The sequence below is a fragment of the Balaenoptera musculus genome, chromosome 8, assembly GCF_009873245.2.
Source record: "Balaenoptera musculus isolate JJ_BM4_2016_0621 chromosome 8, mBalMus1.pri.v3, whole genome shotgun sequence".
Lineage (NCBI taxonomy): Eukaryota > Metazoa > Chordata > Mammalia > Artiodactyla > Balaenopteridae > Balaenoptera > Balaenoptera musculus.
In genome coordinates, this window is record NC_045792.1 from 65,502,144 (window position 1) to 65,520,031 (window position 17,888).

Consider the following 17,888-nt stretch of genomic DNA (forward strand, 5'->3'; position numbering starts at 1 on the left):
TGTGAAAGAGCCTGGCTGCCGTGGGCCCCTGGTGATGTTGGCCTCCTTCCTGGCACTGTGACTGCTCAGCATATGGCTCTCTGACTCATGGGTTCGGGGTTGGGGGGTCGATCTCAGGTCATCCTGGGATCTGTTACTGTGAGTGATTCCACAAGCAAATGGACTGAGGTGAGGAAGTGGGAATGCGTGAGGTCATTTCAAGCCAGAGCAGTGGAGTCAAGTCACTATTGAAAAAGAGAGAGGGGAGGGCTGGGGATGGAAGGGCAAGACCACATGGCCTTGGCCTCTCAGAGGAGGAGCAGCACAGAAGGCCAGGGCCTGCAGTGCCCCTGGAGTCTCTTTCCTGAGCTCCCCACCCTGGGCCAGTGTAGACAGAGGGCAGTGTCCAGGCCCTGCTGCAGGCTGGGCACTTGGGTGGGCTTTCACAGTACGTCTCTTGGCTGCGTTTTCATTAGCCGTTCCAGTCAGGGCTCCAGATGGCACGTGTAAGTAGACTGCATGTGTGAGTTCAGCCTGCATGGAAGGGGCTTTGACATCCTGTGGGTGATCTCAAGGGCTAAAACCAGGAGCGAGGAGGAGCTATTGGAGAGACAGCATTGATCTCCCTGGAGAGCAGCTAACAGGAATCATCTCACTGGGGCTCTCTTCCAGCCAGTGGAGGCAAGGGTGGGGCAGGCTGCCCCAGGAAGTGGTGCGTGCTCCACTCGGGGAGTTGACCGAGGGAAGGCTGGGACCCCTGGCTGGAAGGAGATTACAAGTGGCCCTTTCGATCCCTTCCCAACCCTGGGAGTTGCCCCTTTAGGTTCAAGTTGGTGTCACGTGCCCTGGTAGATGGAAAGCCAGGCCTCCCTGGGCCAGGTGAGAGGGTGATGTCTGCAGGCATCACCTGTAAACCAGGTGTTCTGCCCATGCTGGGCTCTGCAGAGGGGCAGCGTGGGAGGTGTTTCCCACTGCCTTGGCCCTGGCTGCCTCCTGCCTCATCTCAGATGTCAGATCCAAGTAGCCATGACCCAGGGTCTTCCGAGTGTGAGGTACAGAGCCGGGGGCTTTTAGTCTTTCCAACCACCTGCGGGTGCACAGGGGTGAAGACCCCCATTTCACTGCCGTGGAAACTGGGCCTTGCCCCATGGCCCTTTGGGGCGGTCAACCTGGGAGATGGTAAATTTGAATGGGGGGCTTGGCAGTGGAAATGAGGAGAGGGTTTGGTTTTTAGGTTGAATTTACCTTGGAACATGTCTGTGAGCCTCAGGGTAGGGTTGAGGGCTGTGCTTACCTCATGCTGCTTTGAGGGAAGGTTCTGCCCAGTGTCCCTCCCAGCCCTCCTTAAGTTTTTATAGAACTCCGTTTTGTCCACTGCCTGGTCACACTCTTTGATGCCATTTGGCAGGTGATGAGGCCCAGGAAAGGCAGAGGTGTGGGAGTCCCACATGTGAGTCCACTGGCAGCTCTTGGGCCAAGGAGGCTCATCTCTCATTTTGACAGCTGCTCAGGGCCTCTGCATAAACCTTGAACTTGTCTCCCAGTTGTCATGGGCTAAGAGCCCATTACCAGTGCTGGGATCTGAGGCCCTGAGTTCTAATTTGTAACAGCCAGAGGCAGGGAAAGGGAATTGCTTTGTGACTCATAAAGTCACATAGGCAGAACCACAAATAAGAGACTCCAGTTGGCAAAGACCAAATTGCTTCAAGGCTATTCTTAGAAACTAAAGCATCACGTCTTGTTTCTTCCCGGAAAATGCAGAAACCTTTCATATTTCTGAGTAGTTGGTTTTATTTATATTTCATATCCAACTCCAAAAAGGCAACAGCTGGGTGGTGATTGACAAGGAAGGCTAACGAGAGCTATTACCCAGGATCCTCTGATTTAACTAATCCTTGACCTTCTTCTTTTAGGGAAAGAGAGGGGTATCCAGCAAAATACTACACTCCAGTTTCTGGAAGCTGGGACTCAGACTCAGGGGAGTCCTTCTAAATCAGCCTTTCTAGTTCACTCACAAAGCTACCTTGTACCATGGATGTTTTCAGTTCATTACCCAAATTTCCTCATATGAGGTTCCCCACTTTTCATATGAGAAACTTAAAACTTGGAAGTGGAGTTGTCCAAGGCTACACAGTTAGGAAGTGGATTTGAAACCAGATCTTCTGTATAGAAAGCCCATGGCCTCTAATTATAAAGTATACATAATTGCTTGACCCGGGAAGCTAGTACCAGTGGTCATAATTATGTTCCTTCTTCTCTTCCTTTTGGTCTGATGACGTTTGAGCCATCTGACAAATAGTCATGAGTGCTGGTCATCATGGAGTCACTAGGTGCTAAATACATTACCCACATGATTGAATTTACCCCCCTGTGACTCGAGTGTTGGTATCCCCACTGATCAGATGAGAAGACAGGCTGAGACAGACTAGATAACGTGCCGAGGGTCACACGGCTAGCGAGTGCGTGAGACCAGACTCACACCCAGGTTTGCCAGACTCTGAATATCTGGATGCTTTTCTGTGAGGAGACCTATGCTTTTCTGTGAGGAGAGTTATTTCTAAGGTCTCTGACTTCAATTGGAAAGCGGTTTTAAAGGTTGAGACTAAACCCTTTAGAGATGGCAGGGAGGCAGGGCCGAGCCTGGCACGGGCTGCAGCGGGCACAGTCCCAGGCAGGGCTTATCTTCTTCTGTCCAGCCATCTCCCTCCACCTTCCCATATCTCACTCCAGATAAGAGCTAGTTCCTGGAGCTCTCACACCCACCCAGGGCCCTCAGCACCACTTTGTCTCTTTCCCTTGGGGCCCTAACATTAAGTTGTTCATTTTTCTTTTGGGGGAGGAGGGGAGGCGGCTGGGGGGTTGGGAGGAGTCAGGTTCTTCCAGTTTATAAATTATTCTCTGGGAGTCGAGTCTGGCCTGATGACTCAAAACAGTTCACCATTTTAGACAAGGAGGAGTTGGCGACTTGGAGAATTGATTTACAAAACTCTTTTTTCAAACTAGTGCCTTCCGCAGCTTCAAATCTGCCCCAGGTGATGACTTCAGCATACATCACATCACCCTGGTGCTCCTAGGGCCAGGCTCTGCCATCACTCACGAATCTCTCACTCCACAGCAACTCTGCAAGCTCTCATGCAAAAGACGCAGCTGAGGCTCAGAGCTTACATGGCTTGTGTGAAGCCAGGTGGGCAGTGAGGGGCCAAGCTGAGCTTTGGACCCAGGTTTCAAGAGCCCCAAAGCCTGCGGTTTTTCTCTGCACCACCTGCCCATCGTCAGAAAGGACTGGAGGATTCCAGTGCAACTCCAGTAGCTTTGCAGTTGTCAGTCAGCTACTGCAGCCCTTGTTCAATCCCGGGCATAGAAGTGGTTCCAAAGATAGATAAAGACAGAGGATGTGAGTATGCACTGAAAAGCGAACGAGTCTTGTTCTCTGTTTATGCTCTCTGGGTGGTGAGTCTTGCACATGGAGAAAGTTGAGACTTTCTCCATGTGCAAGAGGCAAAGTTTATGTGAGTGATGCCAACGTGAGCACTGCAGACGTTAAAGGAGCTGACTGATCATGCTGCAGGGAATCCGTGTCTTTTGGTGCCAGCTTTCCAAGTGGGTTGAATTTGTTGAGTTGAGGGGACTAGAGGACGGAGTCCTGTCTGCAGAGTGGAGCTTGGCTGGGCCTGGAGCAGGGAATGTACTGTTCTCCCTTCGGCCGAGCCTGGTGCCAGGCCCGTTGGAAGCTCTTGGGGGAAGAGAGATGGGAGGGAAGGGTCCTATGCTGTAGCCCGTGCTGCCGCACCCATCAGTATCTGGCTGCCTGGAGAGCTTGTCGGCCCCCAGCAGGCGGCCCCTCACAGGTGGTGCCCAGCCAGGCTGCCACATGACACGCATGTGTGTGCTTTTCTTTCCCCTGCTCTCCCAGCTTCTTTCCTCATCGTGCTGGGCAGCCCCTCAGCTGCCTCCTTCCCCAGTCCACCCCGGCCATCTCATCTTCCCAAAGGCTTGTCTCACCCCGCTGCTCTGTCTCCTGAGCCCCACGGCCCTCTGGAGAAGCCAGGCCCCCTCTAGGGTCTGCCCCAGACACCCCACCACACCTGGTCACCAGTCCTGAACTCCCGACACCTTGAACTTGCTGTCATTCTGCAGCTGTGCTGGCTCTTTCCAGACTCATGCCTTCATATGGTCCATTCCCGTCTTCTAGTGAAAACCACCTCGTTCCTAAAATTGTAGCATTTTGGCATTTCCCTCTTGTGGCTCCTCTGGACTCCTCCAGGCTCTGTTTAACACCTTCTTTGGACTTCTATGTGCTGTGTTCATTTTTTACAAGCGCTGGCCTGGTTGTCTTGTAATCAACTATTTACGGGCCTGCCTTCCTCACCAGGCTCCGTCTCTGTATCCCCAACATCTAGGGTGACACGTGGCCCTTGCTAAGGCACCAGTAGTTATTGCTGAATGAATGAGTAAAAGATTAAGGAAGAAGATAAACACCATTCTCTGCTTTCAGTTTTATAAAGCCAGCCTGCAATCCAAATGCACCCACAATGGCATTTCGGTCTGGAGAGTGGGAAGCTGCCCAGCCCGAGGGCTTTGTCTCTGTTTGCTGACCTCCCCCTGCCAGGCCTCTGTCTGGGGGAGCTTGGTATGCGTTTACAGACCCCCTCCAGCCCTCCTGACAGCTGGGCCAGCCCCAGCTCCTTCACACTTATCTTCTTGCACTAGCTTTGGATTCTGGAAAAATAGCTAGTGCTTTGGAAAATCAGCTGTAATTTATTTTTGTTCCTTTGAAACTTAAATGACTTTCCTAAGAAAATGCCTGAGGTTAGAGTGGTGCAGAGAAGAAAGGACGATGGCCAAAACCCAGGCAAGCTATTTTTGTAATGTGAATGAACCTCCATCGCGTTTTTCCTTCCTTCAGCCTAAGCACTTGTTCCAAATAGCTCCCAGCTTGGGCTTACAAAGCACAGGCTCCTTTTGTGCATCAGGAGGAGACCCACGTGTCTCTCTCTCTTTATGTATGTCTGACTGCGGGGGATGCTGTGCTTCTAGCAGATACTAGGAATGGAGAGAAAGTTTGAGAAGTTGCCGTTCGCTGTCTGTAGAAGGGAAAGACCCGCCTTCTGGTAACTACCGAAGGAAAGCTTAAAAGGGTAGTGTCTAAGGATAGGTGGGATGGTGGTCATGAAATCAGGCGGCATGTGCTTTGCTTTCTGGGGGCTGTGCACTCATGTGATTAGGTTACGTTAACATTAGTCAACCAATTTATGGCACCAAGAATTATAGGTTTTCAACAGTGCTGAATCTAGTGTGCCTTTCTGGGTTTTGTTTGTTTTCCTTTTGCTAGTTACTACTTCCAGGACCACTGCTCATAGCAAGATTGACCAGGTAATATTGACATCAGCCAGGATATATCTTTGGCGATGTGTAGTTCTTTTCAGCCAGCCAGGGGAATGGAGTGTTGGGGAGAGAGATTGCCAGCAAGGCAGCATTGCCAGGTTGGAAGGTATGATTATACCTCTCCTATGGATTATGTATGTTTAGTATTAAGTGTTATGTTTAGTATGTTAGTATCTTAAAGGAATTGTATTTTTACCTCTCCGCACCTTCTCCCCACTCTACCCTCATCCACGAAGCTCACCTCTGCCTCTGCCTACCTTTGCAGGTGTGACGTTTCTCCAGGTACTTCATGGTGTTCTCCTCCATCCTCTCCACACCACTGCTCTACGTGGCTGCTGAAACATGGGGGAAAACGAGGACGAGAAGCAGGCCCAGGCCGGGCAGGTTTTCGAGAACTTTGTCCAGGCTTCCACGTGCAAAGGCACCCTCCAGGCCTTCAGCATCCTCACACGGCACCTGGACCTAGACCCTCTGGACCACAGAAACTTTTATTCCAAGCTCAAGTCCAAGGTGACCACCTGGAAGGCCAAGGCCCTGTGGTACAAACTGGACAAGCGTGGGTCCCACAAAGAGTATAAGCGAGGGAAGTCTTGTATGAACACCAAGGTAAGGGAAACTCCAGCATGGACGCTTCTTACCCTGTGGGGCATGTGAGTTGGCTTGTTGGGAGGTTAGGAAACTGTTGCCATTTTGCCATTATAAGGTTCTTAGTGGGTGTGGATGTGTTTTATTGTTTGGCTCAGCTGAAGGTTGCCTTTGTCTGTATATGAACAGCTTATCCTGGTTGGGGGCTTCTATCTTATCATGGTGGCCTCACAGCTCTTCTTGTGTCCTTCCCAAGGCTGAGAAAATGAAGGCATGCTTGATGTTATCCTGTTTCTACTATTAACTACTACCGCTACTTCTTCTAGTAGCTACTATTTACCAGGTAGCGTCTTTGGGCCAGGCGCATTCTGTACGTGGTCTTATTGAACAGCACAGTAGTCCTTTGGATCATTTAAGAGATTTGAAATCTGAGAAGTCAGTTACCTTGCCCAAAGTTACATAATAAGAAGGCAACCTTGGTCTCTCTGATTCTAGGGCTTAGGCCCTAAATTCCCTAGAGAGGCATAATTAGAGTTGTGTCGCCCTGGGAGCAAACATTTTAGAAAGCTCCCTGACTTTAGTTGGCTAAGAAGTAGGTCTTTGGTCTTTACTGTCTTTTCCTCCCTCTCTGTCTCTTCCTCTTCACATCTCCGCATTCTCCCCCTCCCCACCCCCTTCCTCTGCTCAGGGTCCCACTCACAGTTAACCCTCCACAAGCTGGTCGCTTTCCCCATTGAGTGGCCGTAGGCGACATCGGTGAACGTGGGGCTGCCCAGCGCATCACATCTCTGATAGCTCTGCATCACCCATCCCCAAATGGGCAGCCAGAAGTCAAGACTTCCCTGGGGGCTGTCAGCCCTGGGCACTGGTCCAGGCTGTATGTTTAGGTTAAAAGCGAGCGAGCTGTATTTAGACCTCACAGGAGGTAGCTCAGCCAGAGCCCTTGGAATTCTAGTCAGTGCCAATCCTAGACAAGAGGATTGAACTCTCCATAGAGATCAGGACTGTTGTGTTTTTGTTTTGGTGATGTGGAGCCGTTGAGTCCACCGTGGGATACGCCGCTTTCCCTTGCCCCCGGGGAGACAGCTGCCAGGCTCCTCCGAGCCTGGGACGCACAGACCGTTTGGAGCACAGGCAAGCATTCCATCAGGCTGAAACAGCCCAGTCGCCTTAGCCCAGAGCATATTAGCCATCCAGGAAGGGCCTGCCCATAACCTGCCAAACTTTGGCCTTACACAGAGGAGAGGGAAACGTTAAAGAAAAAAGGGGGGTGGGAGGTGGGGCCGGTATCCTAAGTGCCACCCCTGCCCAGTACCTCTTTTCCTAGTCGTTGTAACTTCATGGTTCATGGTTCACTGGGCAGCTCTTCAGAGTTCCAGGAGGGGGAAGCTTTTAACTTTCAAAGCTTCACCCTTTTCAGTAATTGTATATGGTGGTTTTCTTTTAAAATGACCCATAGAAGTCAGGTGGCTGGGGTGCAATATGTTTTCTCAAGGAAGATTTTCAGAGCTCTTATTGTATCAGCAAATGCATTGCCCCATACGCCCAACAGTTTCTAGCTGCTGAGGGACTCTCTTGGTGATCTGAAGACAGACCTTCGGAGGGAGTCGGCCAGCGGAGGGATGGAATGGAGGGTTGACCACCATGAAGATGTCCTTTCAGAAATCACTAGCCGGTTGCCTGGTCTGTCTGGCCAGCCCCTATTTTATAAGCTTTGATGGCTTGAAGTGGAAGAGTCCTTAACATCCTGTGGTTGGCAGGTCATCGTTGATGCCTAAGATACAAAGGAAAAGGACTGTCTTTAGTTAGTGATGCTGGGTAAGAGTGGTTCTTGCCCAGGAATTTATACACCTTTCTCAGGAGGAGGAACAAAGACATTTGAAATGTGGTAACCCATCCCATAAAAACTACTTGGATCCTAAAGTGCAGAAGATACATTTGAAAATGCACTCTGCGGATGGTTGTGACTGTGTTAGGCTACTTTATCCTCATGTTTCAGAAACTCAAACTAACCTAAACAAAACAGGGAAATGAGGGAAGTGATTAACTCGTATAAACAGGAAGGTCCAGACACTCAAAGTCTTTCCCATCCTCTCTCCTTCCATCTCTCTTAGATGTTTTGCCCTGTTTTGACTTCATTCTTCCCTCCTGCAGACAGATTTTCTTCATGATACTAGCCTCTCGTTCATATCTTTGTAGCTCTGTGACCCAAAAGACCAGGATCTTTCTCTTCCTGCTCGGTATGGAAAAAAATCTCAGGGAAGGATTTCAACTGGCTCACCTCTGGGCCAGTTATTGTGGCCAAAGCCAGAGGAGCTGACCACTGCCTTTGGCAGCCCTTTTAAACATCACATGATTGACCTGAGGGAGGAACAGGTCCCCAGGGACGTGGAGGTGGGCGATAGACAAACAGCAGGTGTCCTCTACCTGACGGGTGACTGCTTGTTTGCTTTCTGGTTATGGAACAGGCCTCTCCATGTTGGAGTCACGTGGTTGGCCGGTGCTCGCTCTGAGAGCCTGGCGCTCCTGGTTGTGAGTCAAGCAAAACAGAACATCGTCCTTGCTCTTTTCCGACATGAACAGACACTGTCTTGCTCACACACCTCGCTTAGGTTTATCCTTTGGTGTACTAGTTTACGTCGTCAAGCATTAGCCAAACAAGAAGTGCTGGGCGTTACTGTGTACGTGGTTCATCATTAACACTAAGCCGTGTAACACAGGCGTGTCAGGTGCCAGGCATATAGCCAAGCTCCTGCTTAGCCGCAGGTAGAGTGGGAATGAATGAAATGCAGCCAGAGCTCCCACCTTTGCACGGATGTGGATGCATCTCGGCACCATCTGGAGTGGATCTGGGCCTCAGAGATTCACAAGCATTAATCAGCCCCTTCCAGGCGCTCTGAGCCCTGTCTGCTCCCTCATGCCAGCAGGACTGTGTGTGTGTGTGTGTGTGTGTGTGTGTGTGTGGTGTGTGTTAGTGGTGATGGCAGGGGGAGATTGGTGACCAGGAACTGTTTGGAGAAGATGACCTCTGGTACAGGTGCCAGGGGACAGGGAGGAGGACCTGCAAGGTCCCTAGAGCAGTGGCCTAGGTGCCAGCTGCATAATCTAACTTGGGATCAGTGTTCATTATTGATTATTATTTATGAGGGTTTTGCCAGGCACTTAATAATTCTTTCCCTGGGTGTGATCTGTTTGGATAAGAAAGGAGTGAACCAAGGAGCAAGCCAAAGAAACTCTTTCAGGACTGATATTGGCTCTGAATTAGGGTAGTACCCGGATCAAATGCCACATCCAATTGTGTAATGTTCCTGGGGAAAACGGCCCTGAAGAAAATGCAGTACATAATTTGGCCTGGGAATTACCATCGTCACAAAGTCATGGAGTCTGCTCATTTATTTTATATGTACCTTTAATGCTAGGAGGAAATTGAAAGAATGTTGTGTACAATCTCTGCATTTGACAGATGACAACCGGGGGGCCCAGGAACCTGAAGCTATTTGGTTGAAGCTAGCGGGAAGCATTGCCAAGATTTGGATTCTGTTTATTGGTTTCCTCATATAGTGTTTCGTTCATTCATTCATTAGGTATTTCCAATACCCTATACATTAGTAGGTATTTGACAGAGGAAATGGTTTGAAAGCTTAATAAGAAGTGGTTCTCACTTGAGCTTTCTATAGAGAGGACAGAAGTGTCATCATTTCTGTATTTATTCACTTAATCATTTATGAGGTGAATGATTATTGAGCAGCTACTATGTGCCAGGCACTTGTCTAGGCACAGGACAGCCACTTAATAGCTCTGCGGCCTTGGGCAGGTTACCGAAATCCCTGATCCTCAGTAGCCATCTCTGTAAAATGAGGATAATAATGGTACTTCCTTCATGGAGTTACTGTGAGGATTACATAAGGTAATCTTTGTAAAGTGTTTAGAATGCTGCCTAGTACATGATAAGTGATCAGTAAATGTTTAACCATTATTATCATTAATATCCTAAGTGCTATGAGAGAGTTGTATACACTGTTCTGCAGGAGTACAGAAGAGCGACTGGGGTAGTCTGGGAATGCTTCCTGCAAGAGGAGGTATGATTTGGGGCTTGACAGATGAGTAGGAGTTTGCCTTGCTTTACTGAAGGAACAGCTAGAGGGAACATAAGGCAGAGAAACATATTCTGGTAAGAGTACATTACTCATGGAATGGGAATGAAGGTACCTGTGGAGAGAGGGAAGCAGGGAGAGCATGAGAGCCAGAGAGAACAGAATGGATGAATGACAGGAGACCAGAAAGGCCTCCTGGGGCCAGACTGTGAAGAGAGGGTCCCTCGGTCAAACAGAGGACATGGAGGGTCGTTGAGGATGAGCCCCCGATTCTCAATCCAGGGTTCTTTCTCCCACCCTCCAGGGGGTAGCTCAGTAATCACAGGTAACCAGTTCAGACCAGGAGGCATTTGTACATCATTGCCATAAAAACCTGCTTGCAGGAAATGACTCATGGGCTCCTGTCACCAGCAGCCATGGGGCCAGCCTATATAATGAAAACTCTTGGGTTATCCTGTGAGAAGGAAATGTCTGTGTTTTGTGAACATCCAGCAGGGTCACGCCACACCTTCTGCACTTGAATGTGACCTTTGCCTGTCTTTGTGTCTGCACTGGCTCCCCAGTGGTGGGTAACCCAGGCCCCGTAATGCTTGCAGCCCAACTCATTATGTGGTTCCCGAGCTTCATGAGCAGAGCACAGCAGGAGCAAGGAGGGAGGGAGGGGTGAAGCTGGGAGGGAAGGCCGCTATCTCCCAGTCTAGATAAACCTATCTGACATTCCCCACCTCTGAAATCACCCACCAGGGCCCTCAAAGCCAGGCTGTGCTGCACTGGCTGGGAAATGTCTAGCACCGCTTTGCCTAATACGGACAGTTGCAGGCATAACCGACAGAGTAGAGGATGGTCCCTGTGGTGTGACCTTCTGTACTAGTTGAACAAAAAGCTGCCATAGGACTTCCCTGGTGGCGCAGTGGAGCAACTAAGCCCATGCACCACAACTTCTGAGCCTGCGCTCTAGAGCCCGTGAGCCACAACTACCGAAGCCCGCGTGCCACAACTACTGAAGCCCACGTGCCTAGAGCCCGTGCTCTGCAACAAGAGAAGCCACCTCAATGAGAGGCCCGTGCAGCGCAACGAAGAGTAGCCCCTGCTCGCCGCAACTAGAGAAAGCCCACGCGCAGCAACAAAGACCCAATGCAGCGAAAAATAAATAAATAAGTTTCTAAAAAAAAAAAAAGCTGCCATAAACTCTGGATCTGTCCGCTTACCTGACAGTGGACTCGGGTGCTGTTTCACTAGGCACATCTGCAAGCCTAGATTACCAATTGGGTTGTGTGAATCACTACACTTGTCACCACAGCTCCACATGAAGTGTGTGGGGTTTGCGTGAGTGCGTGCACTGAACATGCCATGTGAGCTTGAGGAAATCAATTCCCAACAATATTAAACCGAGATGAAAAAATTCTTTTTTGGCTGTCTTCGTAGGATGTGGTTAATCTGGGTTCACTGTGGTTCATTTTACAAGTACATTTATAAATAAAGACTTCTTTGTCTTTTTAAGAACAAACTAATTTGTTTTCTTTAATTAAAAAAGAAATGCATGCTCATGATAAAAAAAATGATTCAAGCAGGAGAAGAAAATATACTGTGAAAGGAAGTGCCTTTCCCCAGGCCACCAAGTCTCCTCCCTAGAGACATCCACTGTGCCATTTCCCGTGCACCCTTCCTGAAAGTCTTTACACGTGTGTGCATGCGTGTGTGTGCATATGTGCATGCAAGCATATGAATGTGTGCATCCCCCTTTCTCTTATTTAATGGGAAAAATTTTTACATATTTGTTGTGTACCTTTTTTTCACTCAAAAATATATATTGGAGATTGTTTTATATCAGTATGTGGGGAATCTAACCCTTTTATTATTTTCATGGCTTTTTAAGGCTTGATATTTTATGGTTCCATCACAATTTATTTAACTGCTTAGGTTGTTTCCAGTCTATTGCTGTCTTAAACAGTACTGCAGTACACTTCCTCATACACACTTTGTATGCACATGAAAGCAAGTCTATGGGATAGATTGTGAATATTTCGGAGTCCAAGGGTGTGTGCATTGCATTGACAATGTTATAGGCATTGTCAAGTTCTCGTTCGTGGAGGTTCTTGCAGTAGACACTCCCAAAAATAGTGCAGGAGAGTGATAAGAGCCTTGGGATGTTGCCTTCTTGGATTTCCTTAGCTTGGCTGAGTGGGCTTTGGGATGGACACCCTCCGAGTCCTGGAGTCTGGGCTGGGTGGCCTTGAATGGGGCCACTGAGTAAAGAGCAGTTTGGTCGCCATATGATAGGGACTGCTACCGCCCCTGTAACAATCACAATCACAACTATTTCATTACTGTTACTGCCCAACATTTGCATAGTGCTTTATAGTTTCACATACGTGGTTTCATTGAGAAGTTTGCTTTCTCTGTACAAGGTGAATGCTCTTTAAAAGAAGAACAAATACAAGTGTATGCTTTCCTCTTCAAAACTTCATCTAATAGTGGGAGCTTTTAGAGCCCTGGTCCACGGAGGATCTGTACTCTTTGTGCTGAACAGGGGTACCTTCCTGACCCAGCTAACTTGTTCTCTTATGATTCAATTTAAACTAGTATCACCTCCTCCAGGGAGCCTGCCCTGACAGCCTTTCTACATCCCCCTTCTCTTATTTCATCCCCAGTTGGGTTTGGTGCCCCCATGGGCTCCCAGACTCTGGTCCTACCACTACCTTGCTGATCGGTATCCCTCATTGACTGCTTTTTTGGCCACTTTCCCACTCATCGTGAATTCCCTGAGGACAGGGACCATGTCTGGCTCACCTTTGGGTCTGAAGCACCCAGTACAGGGCTTGACACAGGGAGGGTGTTCAGGGACTAAATGAATGAACTGTGTAGCTCAAGAGGCTTCTTTCTGGAGCAATACAAATAGCATACTATTAACATATGTACTTCTTTCTGGAGCTGTACTGGGTGAGTCCTGGTATTTCCAAGCCCTGATAGTGGGGTTACAGAAGCCGGGACCAGCCAGCCCCTTATTTCCTTATTCAAATGTCTGTGCAGATTTGCATCTGACCATTGCTCGTGAGCATCCTCTCCCTGTGGTGTGGGATGAGGACCACAGCCTTGTCTGCGCCTTGACTAGCATCTGGCTGTTCATGGAGCTTTCAAGGGGGAAAGGGAAACCGGCCTGTAGGCCTGTGAGGCTGAAGGGCTGGGCCTCCTTCTTCTTGGCGGAAAAAAGAAAAACCTCTCACAGTTCCTGGCCCACCCAGGGTTGCAGAAGGCCTTAGGGAATCTCTGGCCAGGATTATGCAAATTAATGTGTACCACTGAGCAGGGCAAGAGGAAACCATGAAGCAGTTTCATGCTCTGCTTCCCAGACTGGAAGGTCTCTTGGCTTCCCTCCTTCCTGCTCATTGGAGGCTCTTGCTGGGCTTTGCTTTTTTTTCATAATAAAAAATATCTTGGAGATCAGTATATTCCATGGCAGGGGATTTTTCCACTTAGTGTGAATGTATCTATCTCCTATCAACCAGGTGGGGTACCAGGCTGAGTTCGGCCTTCCTGCCACAGGGAAGCTCCTGGGCAATTCACTGGGCCCAGCACTTAGTTTGTTCTCCCCTCTGAATCAGAAAGGATTGCACTCAGCTGCAGGTAACTGAAAACTCAACTGCAGAGACTTAAACAAATAGGGGCTCATTTTTTAACCAGATGTCAGGAGAAAGGTGGTGACTGGAAATTCAATGGCTATGTTCCCTGTGATTCTCTGGGCCAGTGCTGTCCAATAGAAATATAAAGTAAGCTACATATGTAATTAAAAATTTTCTAGTACCCACATTTTAAAAAGTACAAAGAAATGGTGAAATTGATTTTAATAATATTTTTCATTTAACATAATATATCCACAATATTATTATTTCAGCAGGTAGTCAATATATAAAATTATTACTGAGCTATTTTACAATCTTCTTTTTTTGGTATTAAGTCTCTGAAATTCTATGTGTTTTACAGCTCAGCTCAATTCAGATTAGCCACATTTGAAATCCTCAATAGTCTCATGTGACTAATGGCTGTTGAATTGGATAGTGCAGCTCTAGGCTTTTCCTCATACTTGTCACCTTGTAGTCACAAGATGGCTGCTGCAGCTCCAGCCATCATGTCTGGTTTTGAGGCAGGAAGAATGTAGAAGGGGTGGCTTTAGCTTCATACATTGCTTTATCACATACACAAAAGTGTTTCCAGAAACCCCATTAAAATATAAGCTCCTTGGGGGCAGGAGTTTTTGTCTTTATAGTCTCTGCTGATTTTCCAGCCCCTAGAATAGTAACTAACCAACGAATAGGACATATTTGTCACGGGTTGAGTTCTTCAGAAGCAGATGCTTAGAAGGTGTTTGGGGTGCAAGATGTTCATTAGTAATCAATACCTGTGAAAGGAATGGGGGAGGGAAGCAGGATTGGGCCGAAGAAGTCAAACTGTGTACAAGAGAACCAGATGCCTGTGGGTTCAAGCAGCTGAGTCTTTTCCTGCTTGGCCTTTCATCCAGTGAGTTTTGCTAGAGACAGAGGTGGGAGGCCACACAGACCTCAGTTGATATAGGATGATCAGCTATGAGCTACCAGCTCTCTCTATAACATGTTTAACATATACACCAATGCAAATAGTGTATTGTAGAACATGTATAGTTATAGGTAGTGTATTATAGAACATGTATAGTTATAGACGTGTATATTTAAGGGGAGTAAGTTGTAAATTTACTAGTATATACACGAATTCTTTTATGTATTATAAAATTATATTACATAAAAAACTGTTTACCTTAAACTTCTATGCAGCTTCTTGGGAAGAAAACCTGAACGTGTTTTAACTTCAGAGCCTTCAGCTGTATGGAACGTATTTCACTGCCACCTGGCATATCCCACACCTCCTCTTATGCGTCATGGTCTTAAGAGATATAGGGTAGCGAGCTATCACCAAAGGTTCATCAATGGGAATTCAGCAGTGGGAAGATTTTTATTCTCAGATCCTTTCTTCAGAGAGAGCTGTCTAAATCTAAGGAGCATACCTGGGAAAATTCTTTTATGTCCAAATCTGCAGAAGTCCAGGGAAGTTCCTTTACCCCTTCCAGTTAGCATGCCGATGTTTATCATGCAGCTGTGCATTGTTCTCTCTGCTTTAAGAAAGCGATCTTTTCCATTTTCTCCCTCTCTCTCCCTCTCTCTTTTTCTCTCTCTCTGCCTCTGTCTCTGTTTCTCTCTTTGGTATTCCTAATGTTTCCCTTTTTTTACTGTGGTAAAATATGTATGACATAAAATTTGCCATTTTAACCATTTTAAAGTATATAAATCAGTGGCATTAATTACATTCTCAATGTTATACAACCGTCACCATTTTCTATTTCCAAAATTTTTCACTGCCCCAGTTAGAACCTCTGTACCCAAAGTAATAACTCTCCAGTCCCCGCCCCCTTCTCCCTAGCCCCTGGTAACCTCTGATCTCCTTTCTGTCTCTATAAGTTTTCCTATTCTAGATATTTCATGTAAGTGGGATCATATTTGTCTTTTTGTATCTGGTTTATTTCACTTAGCATAGTGTTTTCAAGGTTCATCCAAGTGGTAGCAAGTATCAGAACTTTATTCATTTCTTTTTTCCAATTTTAGTAATATGTTTTATTTAACTCAATTTATCAAAATATTTTGATATGTAATCACTATAAAAGTTATTAATAGGATATTTTAGATTTTTGTACTAAGACTTCGAAATCTGGTGTATATTTACCCTGTTAGTACATCTCAATTTGGATGCTAAACTTTAATCAGAAGTACTTAATCTGTATTTAGATTTCAAAATATTTACAGTTAAAAAAGTAGATTTACGTGTCCAACTTATTTCAGTCATATTTAGTTTTCCACTAACTGAATTGAGTCTGGGTTTATTTTTTAATTGTGGTAAAATATATAACATTAAATTTACCATTTTAACCATTTTTCAGTATCCAGTTCAGTGTACATTTACACTGTTGTGCAGCCAACACACCATCCACCTCCCAGACTTTTTTCATCATCCAAACTGAAACTCTACCCATTAAACAATAATTTCCTACTCTCTCCTCACCCGAGCCCCTGTCAAGCACCATTCTACTTTCTGTCTCTGTGAATTTGGCTACTCTAGGTACCTTATATAAGTGGAATCATACATATTTGTCCTTTTGTGACTGGTTTACTTGACTTAGCATAATGTCATCAAGGTTCATCCATGTTGTAGCATGTGGCAGAATTTCCTTCCTTTTCAAGGCTGAATAATATTTTGCTGTATGTACATACCACATTTTGTTTATCCATTCATCCCTCTCTGGACACTTGGGTTGTTTCCTCCTTTTGGCTATTTGTGAATAATGCTGCCATGAACCTTGGTATACAGTATCAGCTCAAGTTCCTGTTTTCAGTTCTTCGGGGCATATACCTAGGAGTGGAATTGCTAAGTTATATGGTAATTCTGTGTTTAACTTTTTGAGGAACCACCAAACTGTTTCCACTTACTCTTATTTTTAAAATTGCCATCCCTGAGTTATATCGTTCACAGTTATTAATTCATTCAAAAAATCATTTGGAATGTCTACTACATGCCAGGCACCAGGGATACAGCAGTAAAGAGAGCAGATAAAATTCCTGCCTTCTTGGAGTTTACATTCTTAGTGAGAGACGACAAATAAATATACGTGGCCTGAGTGTGCATACCTCTGTGTGTGTGTGTGTGTGTGTGTGTTGGTGGTAAACTGCTAGGGAGAAGAAACAAGGTGAGGGCAATGTGGGTGCCCCGACCAGAGGTGGGTTACTGTTTTATATCGGATGCCCTAGAAAGGCTTCTGTGAGACGGTGACATTTGAGCAGAGACCTTAAGGAAGTGAGGCATGAGCGTGTGGCTCTTAGAGGGAGGAGGATTCTAGACAAAGGGAACAGCGACAGGCGTAGAGATACTGACAAGCGAACGTGCTCAGTATATTCTCCAGACAGCAGGGAGACCCATGCACCTAGAAGGAGCCAGGCTGGGGTGGTAAGACATGGGTCCAGGAAGGGAGTGGATCCAGATCGCATGGGCCTTGGAACAACTGGAAAAACTTTGTCTCTTACTCTGAATGAGATGTCGGGCCACTGGAGGTGGTTAAGCAGAGCCACATGATCTGACTTCCTCACGGAAGAACTTGCAAAACCTTGGAGATGAAGAAAGGAAAGGTCGACTAGAGTCTCTCCCTCTGTGAATAACAGCTCTCTCAGGCCTAAGGAATTTATTGCATCCTCTGCTCATCCTGTCTTAGAAGAGCTGCTTGCTCTTTCACCACAGGCCAGCAGATTAGAGACAGGCTGAGACCAGCCTTGCTACCCAAACAGGGTTATTCCCATTGGTAGTCTTCCTGGAAGGGAAAAAATCCTCCCGAATATCCGCAGCACCTAACACTATGCAAGAAGGAGTAGATTCTTTAATTTACTCTTTTCTCACTGATTTAGTGACTGCTATCCAAGTGCAAGTCCTCTGGGCACCAGAGGAGGATGACAGCAGAGAAGGCCCCTGCACTTGTGGAGCTTTCCATCTGGTCCAGGGAGAACAGAAACAAACAAAGATAATTTTATCATATCATCCCAAGAAGGTCATAAATAGGGTATTATGATAGAAAGAACCAGGGGAGGGGAGTTGATTCTAGACAGAGTGGCTGGGAGGTGACATTTAAGCTGAGATCTCTGAGTAAGAAGCAGCCAGCTGGTAAAGAGCATGTTCAGCGAGGACAGCAAGTGCAAAGGCCCTGAGGTGAGAAAGCTCTCGGCCAGCTGGAAGAGGCAGCAAGGCAGCCAAGAGGGGCCTGGACGGGAGTGAGCAGGG

The 17,888-nt window shown here is 47.0% G+C and overlaps 1 protein-coding gene across 6 annotated transcripts in view; it reads left to right on the forward strand.

Annotated features, from left to right (window-relative positions):
- LOC118899967 (F-actin-monooxygenase MICAL2) overlaps window positions 1–17,888 on the forward strand; it is a 223,234-nt gene that overhangs the window by 43,893 nt on the left and 161,453 nt on the right. For all 6 annotated transcript variants that reach the window (XM_036862051.1, XM_036862052.1, XM_036862054.1 and 3 more), the window contains one exon: window positions 5,630–5,970. In XM_036862051.1, the coding sequence (XP_036717946.1) occupies window positions 5,707–5,970 (264 nt within the window). In that variant the 5' untranslated portion in view covers window positions 5,630–5,706. The remainder of the gene's footprint in view (window positions 1–5,629; window positions 5,971–17,888) is intronic.